This window comes from Brassica oleracea, chromosome C6, assembly GCF_000695525.1.
Source record: "Brassica oleracea var. oleracea cultivar TO1000 chromosome C6, BOL, whole genome shotgun sequence".
NCBI lineage: Eukaryota > Viridiplantae > Streptophyta > Magnoliopsida > Brassicales > Brassicaceae > Brassica > Brassica oleracea.
Window position 1 is genome coordinate 29,477,401 of NC_027753.1, and position 21,916 is coordinate 29,499,316.

The 21,916-nt window shown below is 32.2% G+C and overlaps 3 protein-coding genes and 1 pseudogene across 3 annotated transcripts; all 4 read left to right on the plus strand.

The window, feature by feature from the left end:
* The first annotated feature begins 6,405 nt into the window (after positions 1-6,405).
* LOC106298787 (glutathione S-transferase U11-like) lies at positions 6,406-7,544 on the plus strand. Its single transcript, XM_013734923.1, has 2 exons — positions 6,406-6,859; positions 6,977-7,544. The coding sequence occupies exons 1-2, from the start codon at positions 6,521-6,523 to the stop codon at positions 7,340-7,342; spliced, it is 705 nt and encodes a 234-aa protein (XP_013590377.1). The 5' UTR covers positions 6,406-6,520; the 3' UTR covers positions 7,343-7,544.
* A 3,942-nt stretch (positions 7,545-11,486) lies between these two features.
* Positions 11,487-12,493, plus strand: LOC106299390 (annotated as a pseudogene).
* Positions 12,494-15,573: 3,080 nt separating this feature from the next.
* On the plus strand, positions 15,574-18,262 carry LOC106296956 (cytochrome P450 81F1-like). Its single transcript, XM_013733218.1, has 2 exons — positions 15,574-16,743; positions 17,645-18,262. Exons 1-2 carry the CDS (start codon positions 15,850-15,852, stop codon positions 17,690-17,692), a joined length of 942 nt encoding a protein of 313 aa, XP_013588672.1. The 5' UTR covers positions 15,574-15,849; the 3' UTR covers positions 17,693-18,262.
* On the plus strand, positions 17,674-18,284 carry LOC106296957 (cytochrome P450 81F1-like). The gene has a single exon (XM_013733219.1). The coding sequence runs from the start codon at positions 17,696-17,698 to the stop codon at positions 18,260-18,262; it is 567 nt and encodes a 188-aa protein (XP_013588673.1). The 5' UTR covers positions 17,674-17,695; the 3' UTR covers positions 18,263-18,284.
* Positions 18,285-21,916: the final 3,632 nt, after the last annotated feature.

Consider the following 21,916-nt stretch of genomic DNA (forward strand, 5'->3'; position numbering starts at 1 on the left):
ACTCTCTCACTCCGGATCGAGCTCTCGCTCACAGTCTTGAGCTTTCTCAGCTCTCTTCTCAGATTATGTTGCAGACGCTTGACGTCGTAACTCATTCGTCTCTTGAAGCTCAAGTGGTTAATGACTCTCCTAACCCCACTTGAAGTTAGCCAAAGCATGCCTAACTCACGTGCCTTTCATAAGACCAACATTAGCTTGAGTAAACCTTCTCCTTGGCTGAGAGACTTAGAAGATAAGATGACATATTTCTACAACGTAGACTAAAGAAACAGAACAAAACTCATCTTTATGTGCGTGTTTTCAGATTTCTACTTGCTTTAAAAAAAAACATAACAAAACAAAAACTCATCGTTTACCTTAACGGTGATAATACACGTTTCTGTTAACTTATTTAATGGCATGCCTAATATAGTTCAATCAACTAAAGTTTATGATTTAAAGTAAAAGTCAACGAAAATTTAATGTTTTAAATTCTCTTAAAAAAACTTATGCTTTTAATGGCCATATTTTGAAAGTTCGGAATTTGTATGTCTATTTTTTTTTTTGGTAAAAATGTAAAGATTTGTATGTCCATTTTCCCATAGATATTCTGCAGGCAGCACAAATGCTTCATTTATGGATGTGTAAATAAATCTGCATTTGCATCCACAGTCATAATAATCTACTATCCCGATGTGGACAAGTTTGTTGTGCTTCCGAAACCCAACTTCAACCATAAAAGAAGATAAATAAATATATAAATGGCATGGAGCGAGATGAGATTTGGATATTTGTAGATATTGATGGATCAAACTGGGACACTTTTTTTTTAATTAGACATCTAAATTTAAATTTAGGTATTTTGAAATTCCAAAAGATCCAGTATATGCCCATTACTCGATTGGGACTGCTGAAGCCACTAGGCCACTGAGCCATTGGGAAATTTGATCATTTTGGCCCATCATTAAATACAGAGTCCAACATTCTTTCAAAATGTTTGGGTCACTCTAGTTCCTTGTAGTATTCGTTGTGGCCATACGACTGACACACGGCGAGGATAAGATACAATAGAGGTCGACGCCACCATGCACCTGGACCGCTCTGAGTCATAAGACGCGGATTCTTAACATCTTTGACTTTTCATTTTTCTCTACAACTCAATTTATCCTAATTTAAAACATGTTACCTCACAAGACGCGGATTCTATATTTTATAATGTGCTACAAACTTGCACACAAAAGCGGAAACAATACTTTAAAAAGTTCACGTTATACCAATTTACACATTTTTAATCTAAACTGATGTATACTGACAAAAAAAAACTGATGTATAATCTAACATTCAATCTAATGCTGCAATTGAGAGCCCAAACACAAACACTATGGATTTTTAAATGTGTAATCAAACATAACCTTTAAATGTTTTAGCTCTTATAACTGAATGATTTATTTTTGTTATACTATATTTGAATAGTTAATCGTTTTATCCAAAGTAAAACCATTGCGTACAAATGAATGTTGTGAATTCTATAACACATAGTAGAACCATGTTTATGATGTGGAAACAGTGGAAAAATCACTATCGGCTATATATTTTTCTTCGACTACAGTTTTTAGATTGTTAACGCAAAATCTAGATTCATGAATCGAGGGACTGAAATTAGGGTTGGGACTAATCCTTTAACGAAATGGTCTATTTATTGGTGATTTTCCGAGAGATAAAATGGATTGAAATGTTAATAACATTTCTAGAATAGTATCGAAAGCACTGTGGCCTAGTGGTCAACGTTTAAAGGTTTTTACACCCATGTCTAGGGTTCGAATCTTAGGCGACGCAATTTCTCCACCAAGAGGTCTGAATTTCAATTGCCGAAGAAGGTGAATTATGCAGAAAATGCTTACAAGAGATCTTTAGCATGGCGCAAGAAGTACCGTCATAAATGAATCTCACAGGACGGCACAGAGTATTGTAGTCAAATATGAATCCTCATAAGACAGGTAAAATTGTCGGCTGTAATATCATTTATGTAATGTTTCTCATAATTTGTAATAGCACAAAAAAAAGTATTGAATGGACATAATATTTCTAGGGTTTGCATTGAAGAAGATAATCCCTTTTATGACGACCTTCATCTCCTCTTCATAGCATCTTATTACCTAGAGTGAATCTTTTGAGGCTCAGAGATGATGGACTTTTGAGGAGACGGTCGAATTCCTGTATAAAATCCAGCACCAACATGAATGGCCCTTTAAAAATATCACATTTGTAATGTACTTGAACATCTGGCTCGATCAGCAACTGAAAGAATACGTGTTATAGTTCATCAATCCTTTTACGTGTGGCGTATAATTCTTTTTAGGAAACTGGTCAGTACGGCGTGTAAGTATAATCAGTGTATCGGCCTTGTATTCTTGTGGTGGGGATCGTTCCTTGTTTTGTCGGTGAGCCGGATTGAATTTTTATTTTAAAATTTTAATATGGATTAGTTTCATCTCTGTGGGAAAAAAGCAGTATACTATAGACCAAGCAAATTCAAACTCATTCGTTTAATCAAACACTCAAAAATTATACTAAATTTCGTAGCAACTCCTAAATTACACTAGGACTTTATGGAGTACACATCTATGAATATATGTGAACTAATAACATCATTTTATAATAAAGTCAAAAATAAAAGAAGACATTTATTAAAAAATGATTTCAATTAATTAAAGTATTCAAAATAGCCATTTTTACCATGATTACATAATCTGATACGTACTAAGTTATATATTTAAGGATTTTTAACGTTAAAACCCCTCAACTATGTTTGTTTTGGGTAAAAACTCTCAAACTAAGTATTTAATGTAAAAGCCCCCAAACTAACTTTATTTATCGAAGTAAACCCTAACAGGTCATAATTACCAATACTACCGGTAAATCTTTAGTTTAGGGGTTTCTACATTAAGTAAACATAGCTGAGGAGTTTTACCATTAAAAGTAAAAAAAATCAATTTTATAATATTATCTAAAAATTAGTAACTTAAATTTTCAAAATTAGTGTTTTTAATTTTTTTTTGTAAATATATGAGTTTGATGTGTTTTAACATCAACATTATATATGTATAAATTAAAAATGTAAAAACCGAGAAAATATAACAAAAATATATAAAGAATTTAGACGCAGTAAGACTTTCTTCCCTAACTTCCGAATCAGACATATTTCAAGAGCACAAAATACTATGGCGGACAAGCTTGCAAGTGGTGCGAGGAGTTCTCCTTCAGCTATGTTATATGTCGATTCAATACTTTCGGCTTCGCTTTCTGAATCGCGTGGTCAAGTTACTTAGTTCTCGTTTATGTTATAAAAAAAAGTTACTAATTTTTAAATAATATTATAAAATTTTGATTTTTTTTTTTTAAAAAATTAATGGTAAAACCATTCAACTATGTTTACTTAATGTAGAAACCCCTAAATTAAAGATTTACCGGTAGAAATGGTAATTATGACCTGGTAAATAACGTTAGTTTGAAGATTTTTTCTTAAATACTTAGTTTAAGGGTTTTTACCCCAAAACAAACTTAATTGAAGGGTTTTAAAGTTAAAAATCCTATATTTAACAATATAACGTCTGATTGTGTCCATCAAATATAAGTCGGGTCAATCATATTGGAAATTGTGAAAGCTAACTTTGATTTGAACCTGAGCATAATCTTATTCCGAAGATTTTTGTTGTTTTGCTTGACGTAATTTTACAGAAGAAAAAAGTCGACCAAGGAAATCCCGAAAAGCATCCCTAGGTTACGGTCCAAACTCGAACTAAGACGTGGAACATTACAGATGTGTAGTGATTATACCCTTGACTGCTAAGTGCTAATTCATATACACAGTGGAAAACATGAAGTTTCGACTTAATTTAACAATAAAGTTAAACTGGCATTTTCGTGCTTAAAATAGTCAAATCAAGATATGCGTTTGAAAATATAAGAGAAGAAAACTCAGACATATCCATATGATAAATTTAATTTGGTAGTCAATATTTACCAATGAAAAGTAATACTGTAGTTTATGAGTTTAGGTATGTATCATTAATGCTGTCAAACGTTATACCAAGACGTGCAAATATGTCCTTCTGAGTTTTGACTTAGTCCAAATGTAGCCTTTGTTTATCTTTGATTTTTTTTGTAAAGGTTCCCTTTGTGTTGGGCTTTGTTACCGGAAAAACTTAGTTTTTGCCTGATTTGTCTCCAGGGTTATGTTTCATACCACCGGCTTCGAGTATCAAAAACTTATCCCACCCTTGTATCTCTGAAGTTAATCTAATCTAATTAGTGTTAAAAAAATAAGAGTTTTGACTTAGTCGTGGTTACTACGAATACAGACCGGGCAAGTGAGTGTGTCTATCCAAAATCACAACTACTAAGTACCATGTCAACTAAAATTTTAATAACCATCCGGTCGTACATAACTATTATCTAGACTTATGTAAAAAAAAAAACTATTATCTAGAATTATTTAACAAAACAAAAACCATATCTAGACTTCGCATCACATCAGCTGGAGTTTGTTTCCACGGAATCTAATAAAACTGGAAAAAAAAGTGTAAAATGGCTTCAAAGTATGTGAAAAAAAAATACCAATCATACACTTCATCATACATTCTTTTTTTTTTCCTTTTGTAAAAGTTGATTCGTCACATAGTATTCTAGATCTCTGGAAAACATTTGACATTAGTGTGTTCACACTATATTTGCCATGCGACAGTCTTACAACGATTCGAGAAAGAGTACGCTGACGTGTCATATGTAGAGATTTTCTCAGACTAACTTTACAAATTTATTGTAATATTTTTTCCTAAATAAACCTCTACAAAATCGCTTTCCTAATATAATATATTTATGTTTTTTACATGGTTCCACGGTTTATACAAAGGTTTCATATAGCAATACAAATTGCAACAAACTAATTGACATTTCTTCTCTTTCGTAAAACTCTCAAACTCGATTACACAATATGCTCTAGTGTTCTTTATCAATTCTAAACTCACATACAATTTCGAGTTGCTAATATATTACATGATACATTTTATAAAAAATGAACTCAAATAATCTCAAACTTTAAAGATGATTAGTTTAGAGTGTTCCATATCAAAATAACATAATTCATAAACAACTTTGAATCAATCAGTAACAGACCATTGCATACCTCTTTTTACTCAATAATAGTTGAAATGATAATATATTGATTTTAATGATTCATTTCACCATCGATCAAATTGTAGTGAAATGATTTGTCTTAATAATTTTTTTCTTTTTTTTCAACTAGATATTTGATTTGATTTTGCATGTTTTTAGAAATGAAAATTTGAAATCATTAGTTGGACATCATGACTGTCTAAAACTCATATAATATGAAACCAAACAAATAATAATAGTTTTTGGTTTATCACTGAAAAAAACAAAAAACTCAAGCATTTTAACCGAACAAATCAAAATAAATATAAATTTAGAATGGTAGTTATACTTTAGGAGATTAAAAACCAAAAAATAACATAAAACCAAACTGATATCTAGATTAAACATATTTAATGTTTTTTTGTCTTAAAATAACACAACTAATAATCTCATTCTGTGTAATGCGCGGATTATTACCTGGTAAATAAATAAAATTGAAACATATATTTATTTTGTGTTAACTATGAAGAGTTTGAGCCGGTTTAATTTCCCAGATTTGGAACTTGCATACGTTAATACTATAGACATGGTATATTCATTTTTTCATTAAATTTCAAATTAGGAATATCAACACATACGTTAAACTACTAGCATAGTACGTCTGATGGTAAACATAATTTTCATGTGTTCATTTTTTAAACTTATTCTCAACACTTTTTAAAATGAAACTCGTTGGAATAAAAGTACAAAGAGGTAAAAAGATAAAAATACATTGTCCCAACTATTATTACTATTTTTCTCTCAGCGGATCACATTCTTGCAACTATTCAAATGAGACAAAAACACATAGTTCTCCAACTTTTCTTTGGACACACATAAATTTCCAACAAAATAGCAAGCAGAAAAAATTGAAATGCAATTGCAACTAGTGTAGGTACTACTGTTAAGCAATGGTACATATTAGGCAACTAAACTGGACTCACCACACTGTCCTGACTCTCTTTGTATTTCCTACCGACCCAATAATAACATTTTAAATTATTTCCCTTAAAATCTCTATTACTGTCAGTGTTTTTATTTTTATTTTATTTTTTGTCAACTTGTCAGTGTTTTTATTTTTATTTTTTATTTTTCTTTTGTCAACTTGTCAGTGTTTTTATTATTATGATCCACAGATACATACCGAAGCTTTATTTGACCAACATGCTACCGAAATCTAAGAAAAGAAAATTCAAATAATCTCGGCCCTATATATAGACGCTAACGCAAAGTAGAAATCTCATCAAACAACAGCTGTTCAATTCATATCCCACAAAAACACAAAAAAGCAGCTGCGAATTTGATATATATAATCTCTCGTACTTCCAGAAACCAAAAGCTAAGCGTTATGGGATCCATAAATGGTTCAAAAAATGATGAGTGCGTAAGGCTGTTAGGAGCATGGCCTAGCCCTTTCGTGCTGAGGACTCGGATCGCACTTAACCTAAAGCGTGTAGCGTACGAGTATCTCGAAGAAGAAGATACTTTGAATTCGGAGAGCGTGTTAAACTATAACCCCGTCCATAAACAGATCCCTATCCTCATCCATGGCAATAAGCCAATCCGTGAATCTCTCAACATCGTCATGTACGTTGATGAAACTTGGCTCTCAGGTCCTCCCATACTTCCCTCTGATCCCTTTGATCGTGCCGTAGCTCGCTTTTGGGACGTCTACATCGATGAACACGTAAGTCATGTTTAATTGTTTGTCTTTGCCCCCAGCTCTAGAAAAAAAATAAAACCACATACACACACTTTGATTGTATGTTTGTATAATCATTCTATTTTTCTTGAACTTTTATAGTGTTTTACATCAATCAATGGAGTGGCAGTAGCAAAAGACGAGGATGAAAGAAAGGCGGCGATAGCAAAGCTAGGGCAATGTATGGCTCTATTAGAAGAAACGTTTCAAGAATGCAGCAAAGGGAGAGGCTTCTTTGGAGGAGAAAACATTGGATTCATCGATATCGGTTTCGGATCAATGTTAGGTCCTCTCAAAGTTCTAGAGAAATTTACCGGGTTCAAGTTCATACATCCAAAGAACACACCAGGTCTTTTCCACTGGGCAGACAGATTCTACGCCCATGAAGCAGTCAAGCCTGTCATGCCCGATATTGAAAAGCTGGTCGAGTTTGCTAGGCTTAAGTTCAATACTTCAATCTTTAAATGAGGACCAAAAGAAGAAGACCAAAGGTTATAATTTATTTTTTAAATAAATAGACGACTTAAAAATTACCATATGTATCCGAATAATCGAGATCGAGGAATAAGATGTTAGACTCGATTCATTGAAAGACACAGTCAAAAAGTTCTTTTGTTGATTTTTTTGTTTTGGGTTGAACTTTTGTATGATTTATTATGTATAATATGAGCGAACGTAATATTTTATATCTAAAGCTAAATATCACGTGATATCCATTGAACAAGGAAACTTCGCCACATTTCATCAATTGGAAAAACCTCATAAATACACATAGCAAGTGGGAACTGATGAAGACACTAGTAGAACACCACATTGACGCTATTGGTATTATGGGCCAATTAGTCAACGTACTGATGTACCCAACGTTCTAAAAATCGGTCTAGGCGGCGCCTCCGCCTAGGCGGCAACTCGGTTTTATCCGAAACGATTTTTTTAAAATCCGATTTATACCAATTTATATGATTCAAATTGGTTTAAACTGTTCTAAATTGGTTAAAATTAGTTAAAATCGATCTAAAATTGTCTATATATGTTAAATTAAGCAATAATATTATTACAGATCAACAAATTTGTCTACTTTCTTCTGTTTTGTATATCTAATTTTGATTATTCATCACAATAATTTTATAATTAAACCTAAAAATTAAAATATATCATATAAATATATAAAATATATAAAATAAATCAATAATTTGCTAACGCCTAGGCCTCGTCTAGGCTCCGAATAATCCGCCTAGTCGCTAGTCTTCCATAAAGCGCCTAGTTACCGCCTAGCGATTTTTAGAACATTGGATGTACCTGAATTACTTTCTGAATTTACTAGTTCACCATACTGATACTCTGATCGAATACATGCTGGTTCTATCAATTTTCTCTCAGTATATATAACTAAGTAATGAAGATCAACAAAACAGTTCTTTAGAATAGACCGACACAGTATTGTAGAAAATTATAAATGATTATCTCTTCTCTTACAACTACGCTATCTGTAAATCTGTAATAATTTTAATTGACACTTCAAAAACTGTTCATAATTAGAGTTCTGAGAAACATGAAGATAACTTTGATACGTGCTGAGATGGAAATCTTATTTTGGACAACTTCATGTATGAAAGACATGAGAATAACTTCGATACTACTCGGACCTAGTGGACATGACTACAAATCTGATGGACTGGCCAACAGTGGCGATGGAGATTGTGACCTTTTAAAGACTATATGAGGACTTCGAAGATGTGAGCCTTATTCATATTCCTCGGAGTACAAATGGTCTGACGGATGCGTTAGTAAGAGAAGCAAGAACTATATACTATATTTTCTCTCATATATATCAGACACGAACAGACAAATGTACTCTTCGAGGAATTGACTCTTCTGACCAACACCTGATCTAATTTAAATAGACAGTTGACAAAAAACATTGGAGTTCTTAAATTTGGAGCATATGCAAATGTTTCTTATGCATGTGGTCAAGACCGGTCCATTGAATTACTTACGCTAATATAGTCGCGGTTTTTAAATAGTAGAAAAAGGGAAGGCGCTGGCAATTAGATATTCTCCCTGTTTCATAATAAATGTCATTTGAATCTTTTTTTTTGTTACAAAAAATGTCACTTTACAATTCTAATGCAAAATATATTTATTTTCAGCTGAAAATTAATTGTAAACTGCATTGATTTTATAAATAATTTTATTTATCTCAAATACTATTGGTCAGAAAGATATAATTAATACTCCATCCGTTTCAATATACTTGATGTTTTAGAGAAATTTTGTTGTTTCATAAAAGATGAAGTTTGCACAAATCTATGTAACTTTAACTTTATCAAAACTGTATAACCAATTAGATTTTTTAATTTTTAATTTATAATTAAATAAACTAATTTTATATTGTAATTTAGCAATACTTTTGATATAAAATAGTTTTTCTTAATATTTGTGCATTGGAGTAATACATCAAGTAATAAGAAACATAGGGTGTAACAATTTACATACTCTCTCCGTTTTTAATATAAGTCGTTTTAGAGAAATTTTTATGTTCCAAATTATATGACGTTTTCGTTTTTCTATGTAAAATTTATTAACACTTAATGTTATATGACCAACGATAATATACCTTCTATTTTATTATTGGTTGATTTGTGGTTAGGTAAATAATTAATGATGTTTTTGTTTAGAAAATATAAAAAATTAATGATTTCTTAATGTATGTGCATAATTCTAAAATGACTTATATTAAAAAAAACGGAGGGAGTATATTTTTGTCACTTTCTTAATCTGTGTGAAAAATGTCAAAATGACACTACTTATTTAAAAACGGAAGAGTATTAAGAGTTCCCTCAAAGGCTGAAAGCCATACCACATAAATGAAACATGGATCTAGAAGTTCCAAATATGCCATCATTAATTAATTAATGTTCCAGAAAAATGCCATTAACTAACCATATACAATTAATTTATCAAGTCGAAGACTAAGATAAACCGAAACATATATGGATTTTCTTTGAAAACTGGCGACTCCATACCTTACTAATTAGTAAGAATATATACCTAAAAAAGGTAGCAATTAGAGGGCCATGTTATTGATGTGTATTCTCATTCAGCGGTGGGTGCCGAATTAATTTTATGTCCTTTTTTCACTATCCAATACTGGTATCTTTTATAGTTTTATTACAACTTCTCCATAATTAATTATGTGATTTAAAAAATGATACAACAATAATATTATTTGATATTTGACCGTGACTTGTAGCATAAACTTTGCATCAGAACTGCTTTTGTAACTTAATTAGGTGTTAAGTTTAGTAGCGTCTCGGGCGCGTGTGACATAAAAATGCAGAAACAATAGTCTTTAACAGTGTAAAAACAAGAATAAAGACATGGATGTAGAACAAAGAGAACAAGCACTAAAACTGGCCAAAATGTAAAGTATATAAGTATTTTTTTTTCTGACAGCGAAAAGTGTATATATAAACATAGTTAATTTGAAAATTTTAAAGTTTATTTCAACATTTTTAACAAAATAATTTTATTTTGACTATAAAATAAATTAAAAACACCGTTTTAGTCAATCATAATTCGATCATATATAGTTCGATACTTCTTATATTTAGTTGTTGTAGTTGTTGGAGAGAAGATCCCACGTTGGAAACATGAATGAGACATGAATAATATATAAGGGACTTGAACCAATCCATTTACTGTCAATTGGTTTTGAGTTGGAAGCCCATGAAACTTGTCATGGTATCATAGCGGGCCAACACCTTAACCCATTAATCCGGCCCGGACAGTGGCCCGATCATCCCATTAGCTGATGACCCATAGAAAGCTCAGTTCCACCGAAATTGCTAGAAAATAAAACATTGTCTTGAAATGGTACGATGAATTCTGCGAGATTAATGGTTATACGCACGAGGAAGAATGTTGGAGAGAATATCCCACATTAAAAATATGAATGGGACATGAATAATATATAAGGGACTTAGGTCAATCCAATTATTGTCAATTGATTTTAAGTTGTAAGCCCAGAAAATTTGTCATTAATTGAATAAATTAAGATATTATATGTATACAAGTGTGTAATCATCATGGTTGCAAAAATAAAGTTAAAGAACAAAAGGTTGTTTATAAATAGAGAATACAAAATTGTTTTGTTATGGATTTTTATTATACTTGGAACAACAGATCTTATTCTCTCAGAACTGGAAACAAATAATTATTTGAAAATAATTCGATAACATAAATAATTGAATTAAGGTGGAGACTTTGCTAAGTGATAATCTAGGAGGAGGATGCTATTGCATTTAAAAAATAACTAGTCAACAGTCAATCGTGACACTTTCGTAGTTCAGTGCCGGTCAAACTGAAACACCTTAAATTCTAACGAAAAAATCTTTAATTATAGTATTTTAAAAGCCAAAAACATAAATAAAATAAGAAAATAAATATATACACAGCCGCCAAAATGCCAGCTAAAGCAGAAGCTCAAGAAATAGAAAACATAATAATCGAATTCTTTTTTTTTTTGTAACATGGCCTTTAATAATCGAATTGTTCCTTATAAATACAAATACAATCAAATGTTAAAACAGACAAAACGATCTTTCGTCAAATGTTAAAGAACAAGAAAACAAACAACTCCATCTCTAGAGACACAACTCAAATCAATAAGAAACAAAAAAACTGAGATGACTCAGAATGGTTCGAACGGTACTGTGAAGTTGCTAGGGACATGGTCAAGCCCATTCGCCTTGAGGGGTAGAATCGCTCTACACCTTAAGTCCGTAGAATACGAGTACATTGAAGAAGCCGTGTGTTGAAATCGAAGAGCGATCTTCTTCTTAAATCCAACCCCATCCACAAGAAAGTCCCGGTTCTCATCCATGGTGACGAGTCAATATGCGAGTCTCTTAACATCGTTCAGTACGTAGACGAAGCCTGGCCGTCAAAGCCTTCCATCGCGCCACTGCTCGTTTCTGGGCTCACTTCGTCGACGGAAAGGTAACAAACATGTTCCATATCAACTTTAACTAGCTATACTACCTAGGCCATGTTTTATTACAACTGTTGTAGAATATGTGTATTTAATGTTCTGAACATGGTACAGTGCTTTTGAATCGATCAATGCGGTGGCTGGAGCGAAAGAAGACGCCGGGAGGAGCGGCGGCGGGAAACCTGATGGGGTGCCTCGTGGCGTTGGAGGAGGCGTTTCAGAAGAGCAGCAAAGGCGGAGGTTTCTGTGGAGGGGAAAACATCGGTTTCGTTGATATCGTATGTGGGGCTATAGTGGGCCCATTCTCTGTTATCGAGGTGTTTTCAGGTGTGAAGTTGTTGAGTCCAGATGTAACACCGGGCTTGGTCCAATGGGCTGAGAGGTTCAGAGCCCATGAAGCCGTGAAACCTTACATGCCTTCAGTCGCTGAGTTTGTCGAGTTCGCTAAACAGAAGTTAAATGCACAGTGAGATAACTTTTTTTAAAGAAGAAAAATGTTTGATGTTTATGCTATTAGCGAGAATGCAATAATAATTCGTTATGCCGAATATGATAAACAATATGTTTTGTGTTGATCACAATCCTTTGTTTTATTTGAGCGGTTAATGAATTTTATTATGTTTGTTATGGTGATTTTTATCAATAGATTGATGATATTATGAAAGAAAATAACAATTTAATTCATATATAATAAAATAGAGAGAATTGTCAACATTCATATCAAATGATAGTCGAGTTTGAGTCATTTTGAAAAAAAACATTCGGTTCGGCTAGTTCTAATTTACATGAAAAACACCATTACTTCCCATATTTTTGATAAGAGAATATGTCTGCATGTTCCTAACTCTGGAGATATGAAAGACGTGGAAGCTCGAAACTATATCTTGTAGAAGAGACATAATGAAATTAGCTCAGAAGCAAATGCCGAAGAGAAATTTGATTAATATAATTTTTACTATAATAAAATATAAATCTTTAAGAAGAGGATAAAAATCAAGAGATGGCAATTGTAAAGAGCATATTTATTGGTAGGTTCTTAGGTTGAAGTTCTTAGTGGAATATAAGAAACTGTTTCTTAATTTTTAACTAAAAAAGTTAAGAACCGACTCTTAAATAAGAACCAAAAAAATATGTTTATTTAAGAGTCGGTTCTTAACTTTTTTAGTTAAAAGTTAAGAGATGGTTTCTTATATTCCGATAAGAACCCAAACCTAAAAACTCCCAATAAACATGCTTCTAAAATGGTGGTTTATGAGAGTCATCTCAACACAAAATAGTTCCACGCTCCCATGTTTAAAACTGATATAAGTACCAATAAAAAGGTCTGCTTCATTGTTTTACAAGAAATTTTAATTTTATCATAAATTTAATATCATTTTTTAATTTATTTTTAAATAATGACAATTTTCATAAATATTCTAAAATTGTGTTAAAAATAAATAAATGTATAATTGTTTATAAATTTATAGAATTTTATAAATTATATCCCATCTTCTACATACTAAACTGAGTTTAGTAAACTCTGAACCAAAATGTTAATTATTATTGATTACATGTATTTTGAATAATGGTATCATATATATTATATCTCAAACAATTTCTCTTGTTTTAGGAAACGTAAATTTTTATTTTATAAGAATAATTAAGAAAATTTTGCAGAAAACTATGAATTTCTAAAATCTATTGCTTTTTTACTAAAAAATTCTAAACATTTTTTGAATCCTGTTCAAATGCACTTTTCCCACATGGCAAGAGAGGATATACGAGAATTGTAGATGTGGTTCGACAGACTATCTTTTTTTTTATAAACACGAGGTTTAAAGGTGATCCATAATCCGCAGGTGGTTTCCGTTTGTCCAAAGATCCGTAATCTGCACATGGTTTCCGATTGCCAACCTTCTAATCCCCCTGGTCCGGATCCAGCCGGCACTAATACCCATTATCCAAGAACCCGGCACCAACGTCGCGATTAACTTTAAACTTAGGGAAGACGTAAAACATTCCGTGGCCACAAGGGGTATTCGAACTCGGATCCTTATTGGTGTTTTAACTTCCTCAAGACCACTAGCCCATCACCCCGTGGTTGTTAGACAGACTATCACCAAAAATTATTACCTTGGGCGAAACTACAAGATGTGATTAACACTCATTTTTATTTGTTTAATCTAATACTCCCTCCGTTTCACAAAGATATACTTTTACTATTTTCATACATATTAAAAAACACATTAAATTATCATAATAAATGTATCTTTTTCTGTAATTTTTAATTTTCAATAACTTTTAACCAATATCAATTCAATAAAGTCAATTAATTTTCTCGAAATTTACAATTTTTTTTATAGAAACACACAAAAAATACATTTTTGTGAGACATATTTTTTTTCAAAAAATCTATTTTAATGGAACGGAGGGAGTAGTTAACAATATTTGATGTATGAGCTGTAATGATGTTTCCCTAGCTTTGGTTTTACTATAAAACCGAAAGTTTGTTAATCAATTTTTAACACCACGCCGCAAGCATGTCACCACGATATCTAAATCTACTATATTCTCTCTTAAATAAAAAAAAGTGAACATTTTTATACATATTAAAAGAATAATTTAAATGCATTTATATTTTAATAGTTATTATTTAACTAATAATATTTGAAATAATTAAATAAATTTATAATATCAATACAATTTATAATTAATATTAAGTTTTAATTAATAAATATAAATCATATTGAAATTTTAATGTGACATTTTGGTATACAAAATAACATATCAAGTTGACAATTTTTATGAAATAAAGAAAGTACTAATTAAATAACTCGCATCGATATTTAAAATTTCTGAATTTCTATAATTTAAACTCATTTCTTTTATTTTTCTGTTTAAAAATAGAATTTGATTTGTCTCCAATATTTGTTCTCTCAAAATAAGCCGAATATAAGAAAAACTATTCTCATTTGCTGGATGTGAGGATAAATATACATAGTGGAATATTAGATCGTACTTTTATTTCTGGTATGTTTAATATTAAGAGACTTATTTTCTCTGATCTGTATTTTTTTTATCATGTGATTTCAGTATTTCATAAATAATGTGTAAATTTTACCAGAGTTGATAGGTCAAATTTTTATTGTTGGGATTTTCTCTTATGGTTATCAATTTTTTAACAATAGAAAACATTGATCGGGGGTGTTAGAGCACTTCTAATGGAGGTTCTTACCATTGGAGTTCTTAGAGTACTTTCCATTGGGGTTCTTAATATATGTGTTATATATATATATATATATATATATATATATATATATATATATTATATGTATAAGTAATTGTAGGATCCACAATTTTTGTGGAACCCCATAAATAAAGATTCTTAAAAGAGAGTTTTAAAAATCCTTATTTATGGGGTTCCATAATAATTATGGATCCCACAATTATTTACACATATATAATACATACATATATATATATATATATATATACATAATATATATATTAAGAATCCCAGTGGAGAGAACTCCCATCGAAGATGGTCTTAATATATGTGTTATATATATATATATGTGTTATGTATATATATATATGTATATATTATATATATATAAATAAGTAATTATGGGATCCACAATTTTTGTGGAACCCAATAGGTAAGGGTTCTTAAAAGAAGGTTTTAAAAATCTTTTAGAACCCTTATTTATGGAGTTCCACAATAATTGTAGACTCCACGATTATTTACACATATATAATATATATATACATAATACATATATTAAGAATCCAAAGGGAAGATTAGAGCATCAATATCGCCGTTTCTTAAAGTTGTTTCTTAGTATTATTAGGATTTAAAGAAAAAGAAAATTGTATAGATTAAAGAATCCCATCATATAATTTTCTCTATATATAACAACTTAGAGTATGAACCAAACGAAACATAAGTTGAAAAAAAAAACACTCTGAAATAAGAGGGAAAGGTATAAAAACAAACAAAATGTTGATGCTCTTATACTTAATCCTTCTCCTTGTCCTTCTCATCTTAGTTTATAAATTACTCTTCTCCAAAACGCATCGTTATAATCTCCCGCCAGGACCACCGTCGCGTCCCTTTGTTGGCCATCTCCACCTTATGAAACCACCGGTCCACCGTCTCCTTCAACGTTTCTCCGAAAAATACGGCCCAATATTCTCCCTCCGTTACGGCTCCAGCCGCGTCGTGGTGATTACTTCACTTTCACTCGTACAAGAATCCTTCACCGGAACAAACGACGTCATCCTCTCTAGCCGGCCGCTCCAGCTCACCGCTAAATACGTCGGCTACAACCACACGACCGTCGGAACCGCTCCTTACGGCGACCACTGGCGTAACCTCCGCCGCATCTGCTCCCTCGAGATCCTCTCCTCAAACCGTCTCACCAGTTTCCTCTACATCCGCAAAGACGAAATCCGCCGTATGCTCACGAGACTCTCACGTGACGCTCACTCCGGCGACGACGGGAGCCGTTTCACTCATGTTGAGCTCGAGCCGCTTCTTTCCGACCTAACGTTCAACAACATCGTGAGATTAATGGTGGCAGGGAAGAGATATTACGGCGATGACGTGGATAACAAGGAAGAAGCAGAGCGGTTCAAGAAGCTCGTACATGATATCTCCATGTATAGTAGCGCCAATAATTCAAGAGATTACTTGCCGGTGCTGAAACTGTTCGGAAACAAGTTCGAGAAGGAAGTTATGGCTACAGGTAAATCCATGGATGAGTTTTTGCAGCGCTTGCTCGATGATTGTAGGAGAGATAAAGATGGTAACACAATGGTCACGCACTTGCTTTCTTTGCAACAACAAGAGCCAGACTACTACAGTGACATCACTATCAAAGGGTTAATGATGGTATTAATTATCTCCTATATTCTCTTCTTCTTCATTTTTTTTCTTTTGTTAAGTAAGATGGGTTTGAGATTTAGAGCACCCGCAGTGCTGCTAAAACATGCGAGTATCTTGACCAACTTTGAGAGACAAACAAGCCACTTGTGTTTTTCCTATTAGTTTAATTGTTTTTTGACATTAAAATTACAACAAGTAATAAATTATTTAGAAATATCAATATATTAATGATAAAAAAAAACTTTCTTATCGATACCTTCTACCAATGATGCTCTATGCAGCTCGAAGTGCATAATATCTATTATCTGAGCTAAGATCATGATTAACCCTAGTTTCTTAACGGAGATTCTTAACTTCGGTTAACGGAGATTCTTATCTAAGAAAAACTAAGAACCGTCTCTTAAATAAGAAATATAAGAACCGTCTAATAGCTGGAAAATGTAAAAAAAATGGTCAAATCATGAGTTAAAAACCCCGGTTAAGAGACCGGGATTAATTCATGCTCTAATAACTAATTAAGAAAACATAAGGTCGGAGAGAGATTAGAAAAATGAGCACATGAATACCGCAAAAGAGAACTTGGGAGATACTCTTCAGAATCTCTTTAGCCAAGTATCAACATTATCAATTTTAGAAGATCAAAATTTAATTGCTAAATCAAAATGTATTAAAATAACAATATATGATTATTGAGATACTCATTTTGAGTTTCTGTCCGATGGACGTGCTCTAGTCTCTCCTCTACGGACCAACCTTTACTTATACTAATAACACGTTGTAAAGCATTTCTCTCACAAAAACTTAACTAGGAGCACAACAAGACTGACTTTTGCCCACCTAGGCTATACACAGGTTATATTATGCTTCTTACTTGAAATAAAACGAATTGTGAGATGTTATTGTGCAGGCAATGATGCTGGCCGGGACCGAGACCTCAGCCATTACCCTAGAGTAGGCGATGACGAATTTGCTGAAACATCCTCAAGTGTTGGAGAAGGCGAGATTGGAGATCGATGAGAAGATCGGAGAAGACCGTCTCATCGATGAACCAGACCTCGCCGAGCTTCCTTACCTACAGAACGTTGTCTCAGAAACCTTTCGGCTGTTCCCGGTGGCGCCACTTCTAGTCCCTCGCACGCCGACAAAGGATATGAAAATTGGTGGCTATGACGTCCCGCGCGACACTATAGTGTTAGTTAACGCTTGGGCTATACACAGAGATCCAAAGCTCTGGGATGATCCAGAAAGGTTTGTTCCGGAACGGTGTAACAACGTAGGTGGCAGCGAGAACTACGCTAATAAGCTGATGCCGTTCGGAAATGGCCGGAGAATTTGTCCCGGCGCTGGATTAGGGCAGAGGATCGTGACACTGGCGCTTGGATCATTGATTCAATGTTTCGACTGGGAAAATGTGAAAGGCGAAGAAATTGATATGACGGAGAGTACTGGATTAGGCATGCACAAGATGGACCCATTACGTGCCATGTGCAGACCTAGGCCTATTATGGCGAAGCTTCTAATCTAGAATTAGAGATGTCTTACTGAAAAACGGTTTCACGTCATTATTTCGATCATAATAATGTTTACACAAAATTAATGTAATATAAATATTGTTTGTGTACAATAAAGTCGGGTTTTTGGTGATGCCATAGAAACCGAAAACAACAGATCAAAATTATTGCTTATAGATCTTAATAACATGACTACAATGTTTGCATATAAATACTTGTTCTAGCTGCATACTTTTTGTTAGAATAGAATGACTTTGTTAGTCCCTTGACTCTTTTTTTCTCTTAGAAAATAGTTGGCGAGTTCTTTAGAAACGCTTATTGAGTTAAGGGTTAATGATTTCCTTCTTTTTTTCTTTCAAATCCCCTTTTATTGCATCTAACATTTACAAATATGAGGTGAAATCTCAATTTATTGGATTAAATCATTTGTATATGTTTTAAAAATAATCCAGTTTACTGAAAATTTTCAATGAAAACTCAAATAAGATTTGGAAGATATTTTATAGTTAGAAACAATAAATACAAATACCACTCCATATAATGGTTTCTGAATCTTAAAAATTGTTATTTTTCATGCATTGTTATTTTTTATAAACATTTGAAAACGTTAGGTGGCCTAGCGGCAATACTGAACGTTTCTCACACACGACTACCCGAGGTCGCTAGTTCGATACTCAGGGACATTGGGGTGGTACTGGATTAGCTAAAAAATCCCTATGGAGATTTCTGGCGAGGTGGCCCTTCGGGGTGAGCACAATCACTATAAAAAGTTCAACCTATACAGTTTTTATAAACACAAAATGTTTGAAATGAGAATATAAAATTATTATTTATAATCAAAATTTAAATTTTATGTATATATCATAAAATAATGAATAATAAAAATATAGCTATTGAATTATAAAATTGTCATTTTAAATATATTTAAAACATAAAATATACTTTTGAAAACCCTAAAATTTCTTCAAACTACCTTAAAATTTGTAACAATAATTTTGTAAAATCTACTCAATTCTTGGATTTCCCTGCATTTGATTTATATTCAAATTGTCTTAAATCCTTAATAATAAATATATCCTGATATATAAGAAAATTCTCATTTAACTAGAAATTATTTTCTAACCTGAAACGGCAGATAAAACTTCTTGACCCGGAGGCCAAAAACCCAAAAAGTACATATTTGGAAATTGTAACTTTACCATAACAAATACAGGTTGTTAGCTACAATATTTATGTTCGATAACCGGGGCTTCTAGTTCTGGTGGTAAAGGGCTCACGGCTGTGAGTTCCGCCACCTGGGTTCGAAACCAATATTTATGTTCGATCGACAAGAGGATTCTGAGAATGAGTATGCTTATGAATAGAACATTATATATATATATATAATGATATAAACATGATCGGAGGCTCTGGCGTGGTTGTTGCATGTTTACTGTAAATTTTATGTTAATTTTTTTGTTACTGTGTCTTAGCTTATGTATAAATTGTATAAATTAGAACAGTTGAATTCTTATAAAGTTATACTCCAAGAAAAATCTCATGCAGAAATTTTTTCAAGTTTGACCATATCTTTTTTAATATATGCCTGCAAGGATGAGCACACAACTACACAAGTTATATTAAGTCATGGATTTGAAGGTGATAAGAGGTCAACCAGAAAAGGTTAATGTTTTAAAAAACCCGTATCTCCACCGCATTTGTTTCTATGTCTTCAAGAATGGGCCCAACGGTTTTGTGAAGTCACCCGATTTAAGGTTTTAAAAGGTTAACCAGGAAATGGTTGATGTTTCTAATAAGTAAACCATACAAAAGACGTTTCAAACTCCACCATCGGTTGACAAAAAGAAAGCAAAATGGAAAAAAAAAAACTCCATTTTTGTATTATTGCTTTCAAGGATGGCCCATAGGTAATCTTTTTTTTGTCGACGTCTCGTTTTAACTAGTTCAGGTTTTGTTTGGAATTGAGGATGTTTCGAAAAGCAATATTCTTTCTGATCCAGTGTAAACTATTGGGAGAAAAAGACACCTCAATTCTATATGACCCCGGCTAAACTATATAGGAGAAATAGAAAGCTCTGGTCTTTTTTTACTAAAAAATCACAGACCTTTTTTTTTTTTTTTGCTAAAAAAATCACAGACCTTACGGTTTCTAAGAATATGGATAATGCTTAATCTCTTGAAAGCATCATGCAAAAGACGAAAAAAGTTAGTTCTGATAAGGAAGCCAGCCGGCCAGTCGATCTAATTTGCAATCATATTAAACAAATCCAAATAATCAGTTTCAATACAAACTAAAGCTAATTCTCAAAAAAAAAAAAAAAACAAACTAAAGCAATATGCATCTCTCGGAGACATGACAATGTCCAAAAAATTCCTTCCATCTCGGTGTAAAGAAACGAATGGCTTCTGCATCATGCTTTAAGTCCAAAAGATTCGACCTCCATGGTATCTATGTGGCTCCATCCTAGACCATTAACCGAAGTACCAAACCATGATTGGTCAATGATGTATCAATTTGGCATGTTAGAATTTGGGTTATTTGGGTTCTTATGGGAAGCGGAATTAACACCTAAAGTTGGTTGTCATATAGCTCTCCGCTTCCAAAATGCTAGTTAAAAAATATCAATTGGTGAAATATCTTTTTCATTGAAAACTTTATTAATCTTTATCTTTGCAATATTTTTTTTTTAAATGTCTGGAGGGACATCTTTAAAAACAGGGTCCTAACCATTTTTATTTTACATTAATTATCTTTAGGAGACCAAACTTCTCTCAACGAGAATTAAACGATGATCTCTTAGATATCTACTAGATAATCTAAAAATTTTAGTCATTAGGCCAATACCTTGTTACTCATTCCAGTATTCTGTATTTTTCCAATCGGTGAATTAAATCTTTAAGAATAAATTTTTAATATAAATAATAAAACTAAAACAATTTAGTGAAAACCAGTAAATATGATTGAGCTAGAAATTTTAGAGTTTTCTCCCATTTATTTAATATTATATTTTTCTTTTCTTTTTAGTGTAAAAGTGAAAATTAGGTGAAATGACATTCGAAATTATGTTTTGGATATCTTACCAAGATATTTTAATAATGAAATATAATATACCATATAATTTAATAATTAAAATATAAATTATATAAAAGCTTAGCCAATTATAAAATAACACATACTGTGTAAATGTCTCTATTTTTTCTGAGTTAAAAAAAAAACTTATTCTTTTACTCTCTTCTTTTTGCAGTGTTTAGATACTGTTTTAAATATTAATAATCAGCGGTGTCAATATTGTATTATTGTTGTTAAGTATAATTTTCTGGATGATATAATTATGTTGTCTTCTTCATTTTTTAAGACTATTATTTGACTTTTTTATTATGTTATGTACGTAGTATGTGATAGGTTAGTATATTATGTGTTTTTTCAATAATGTGTTGTTGTGTGTATAGTAGTATTTGTTAGTGGTGAAGTGAGCCTCTGATGTAAATCATATTGAATTTCAATAACTTTGCAATTAGGTATTTGTTGATTCTAAGATTAACGGTTTCAGCGTTAAAATTTATTTTTTGAACATTGTTTTTTTAAAAATGTTTTTTGCATTCTCTCCATATTTTGACCTTGAGCTGTCACCATCTATGTATTTCGTTTACCTTATTGGTGTGCGGTG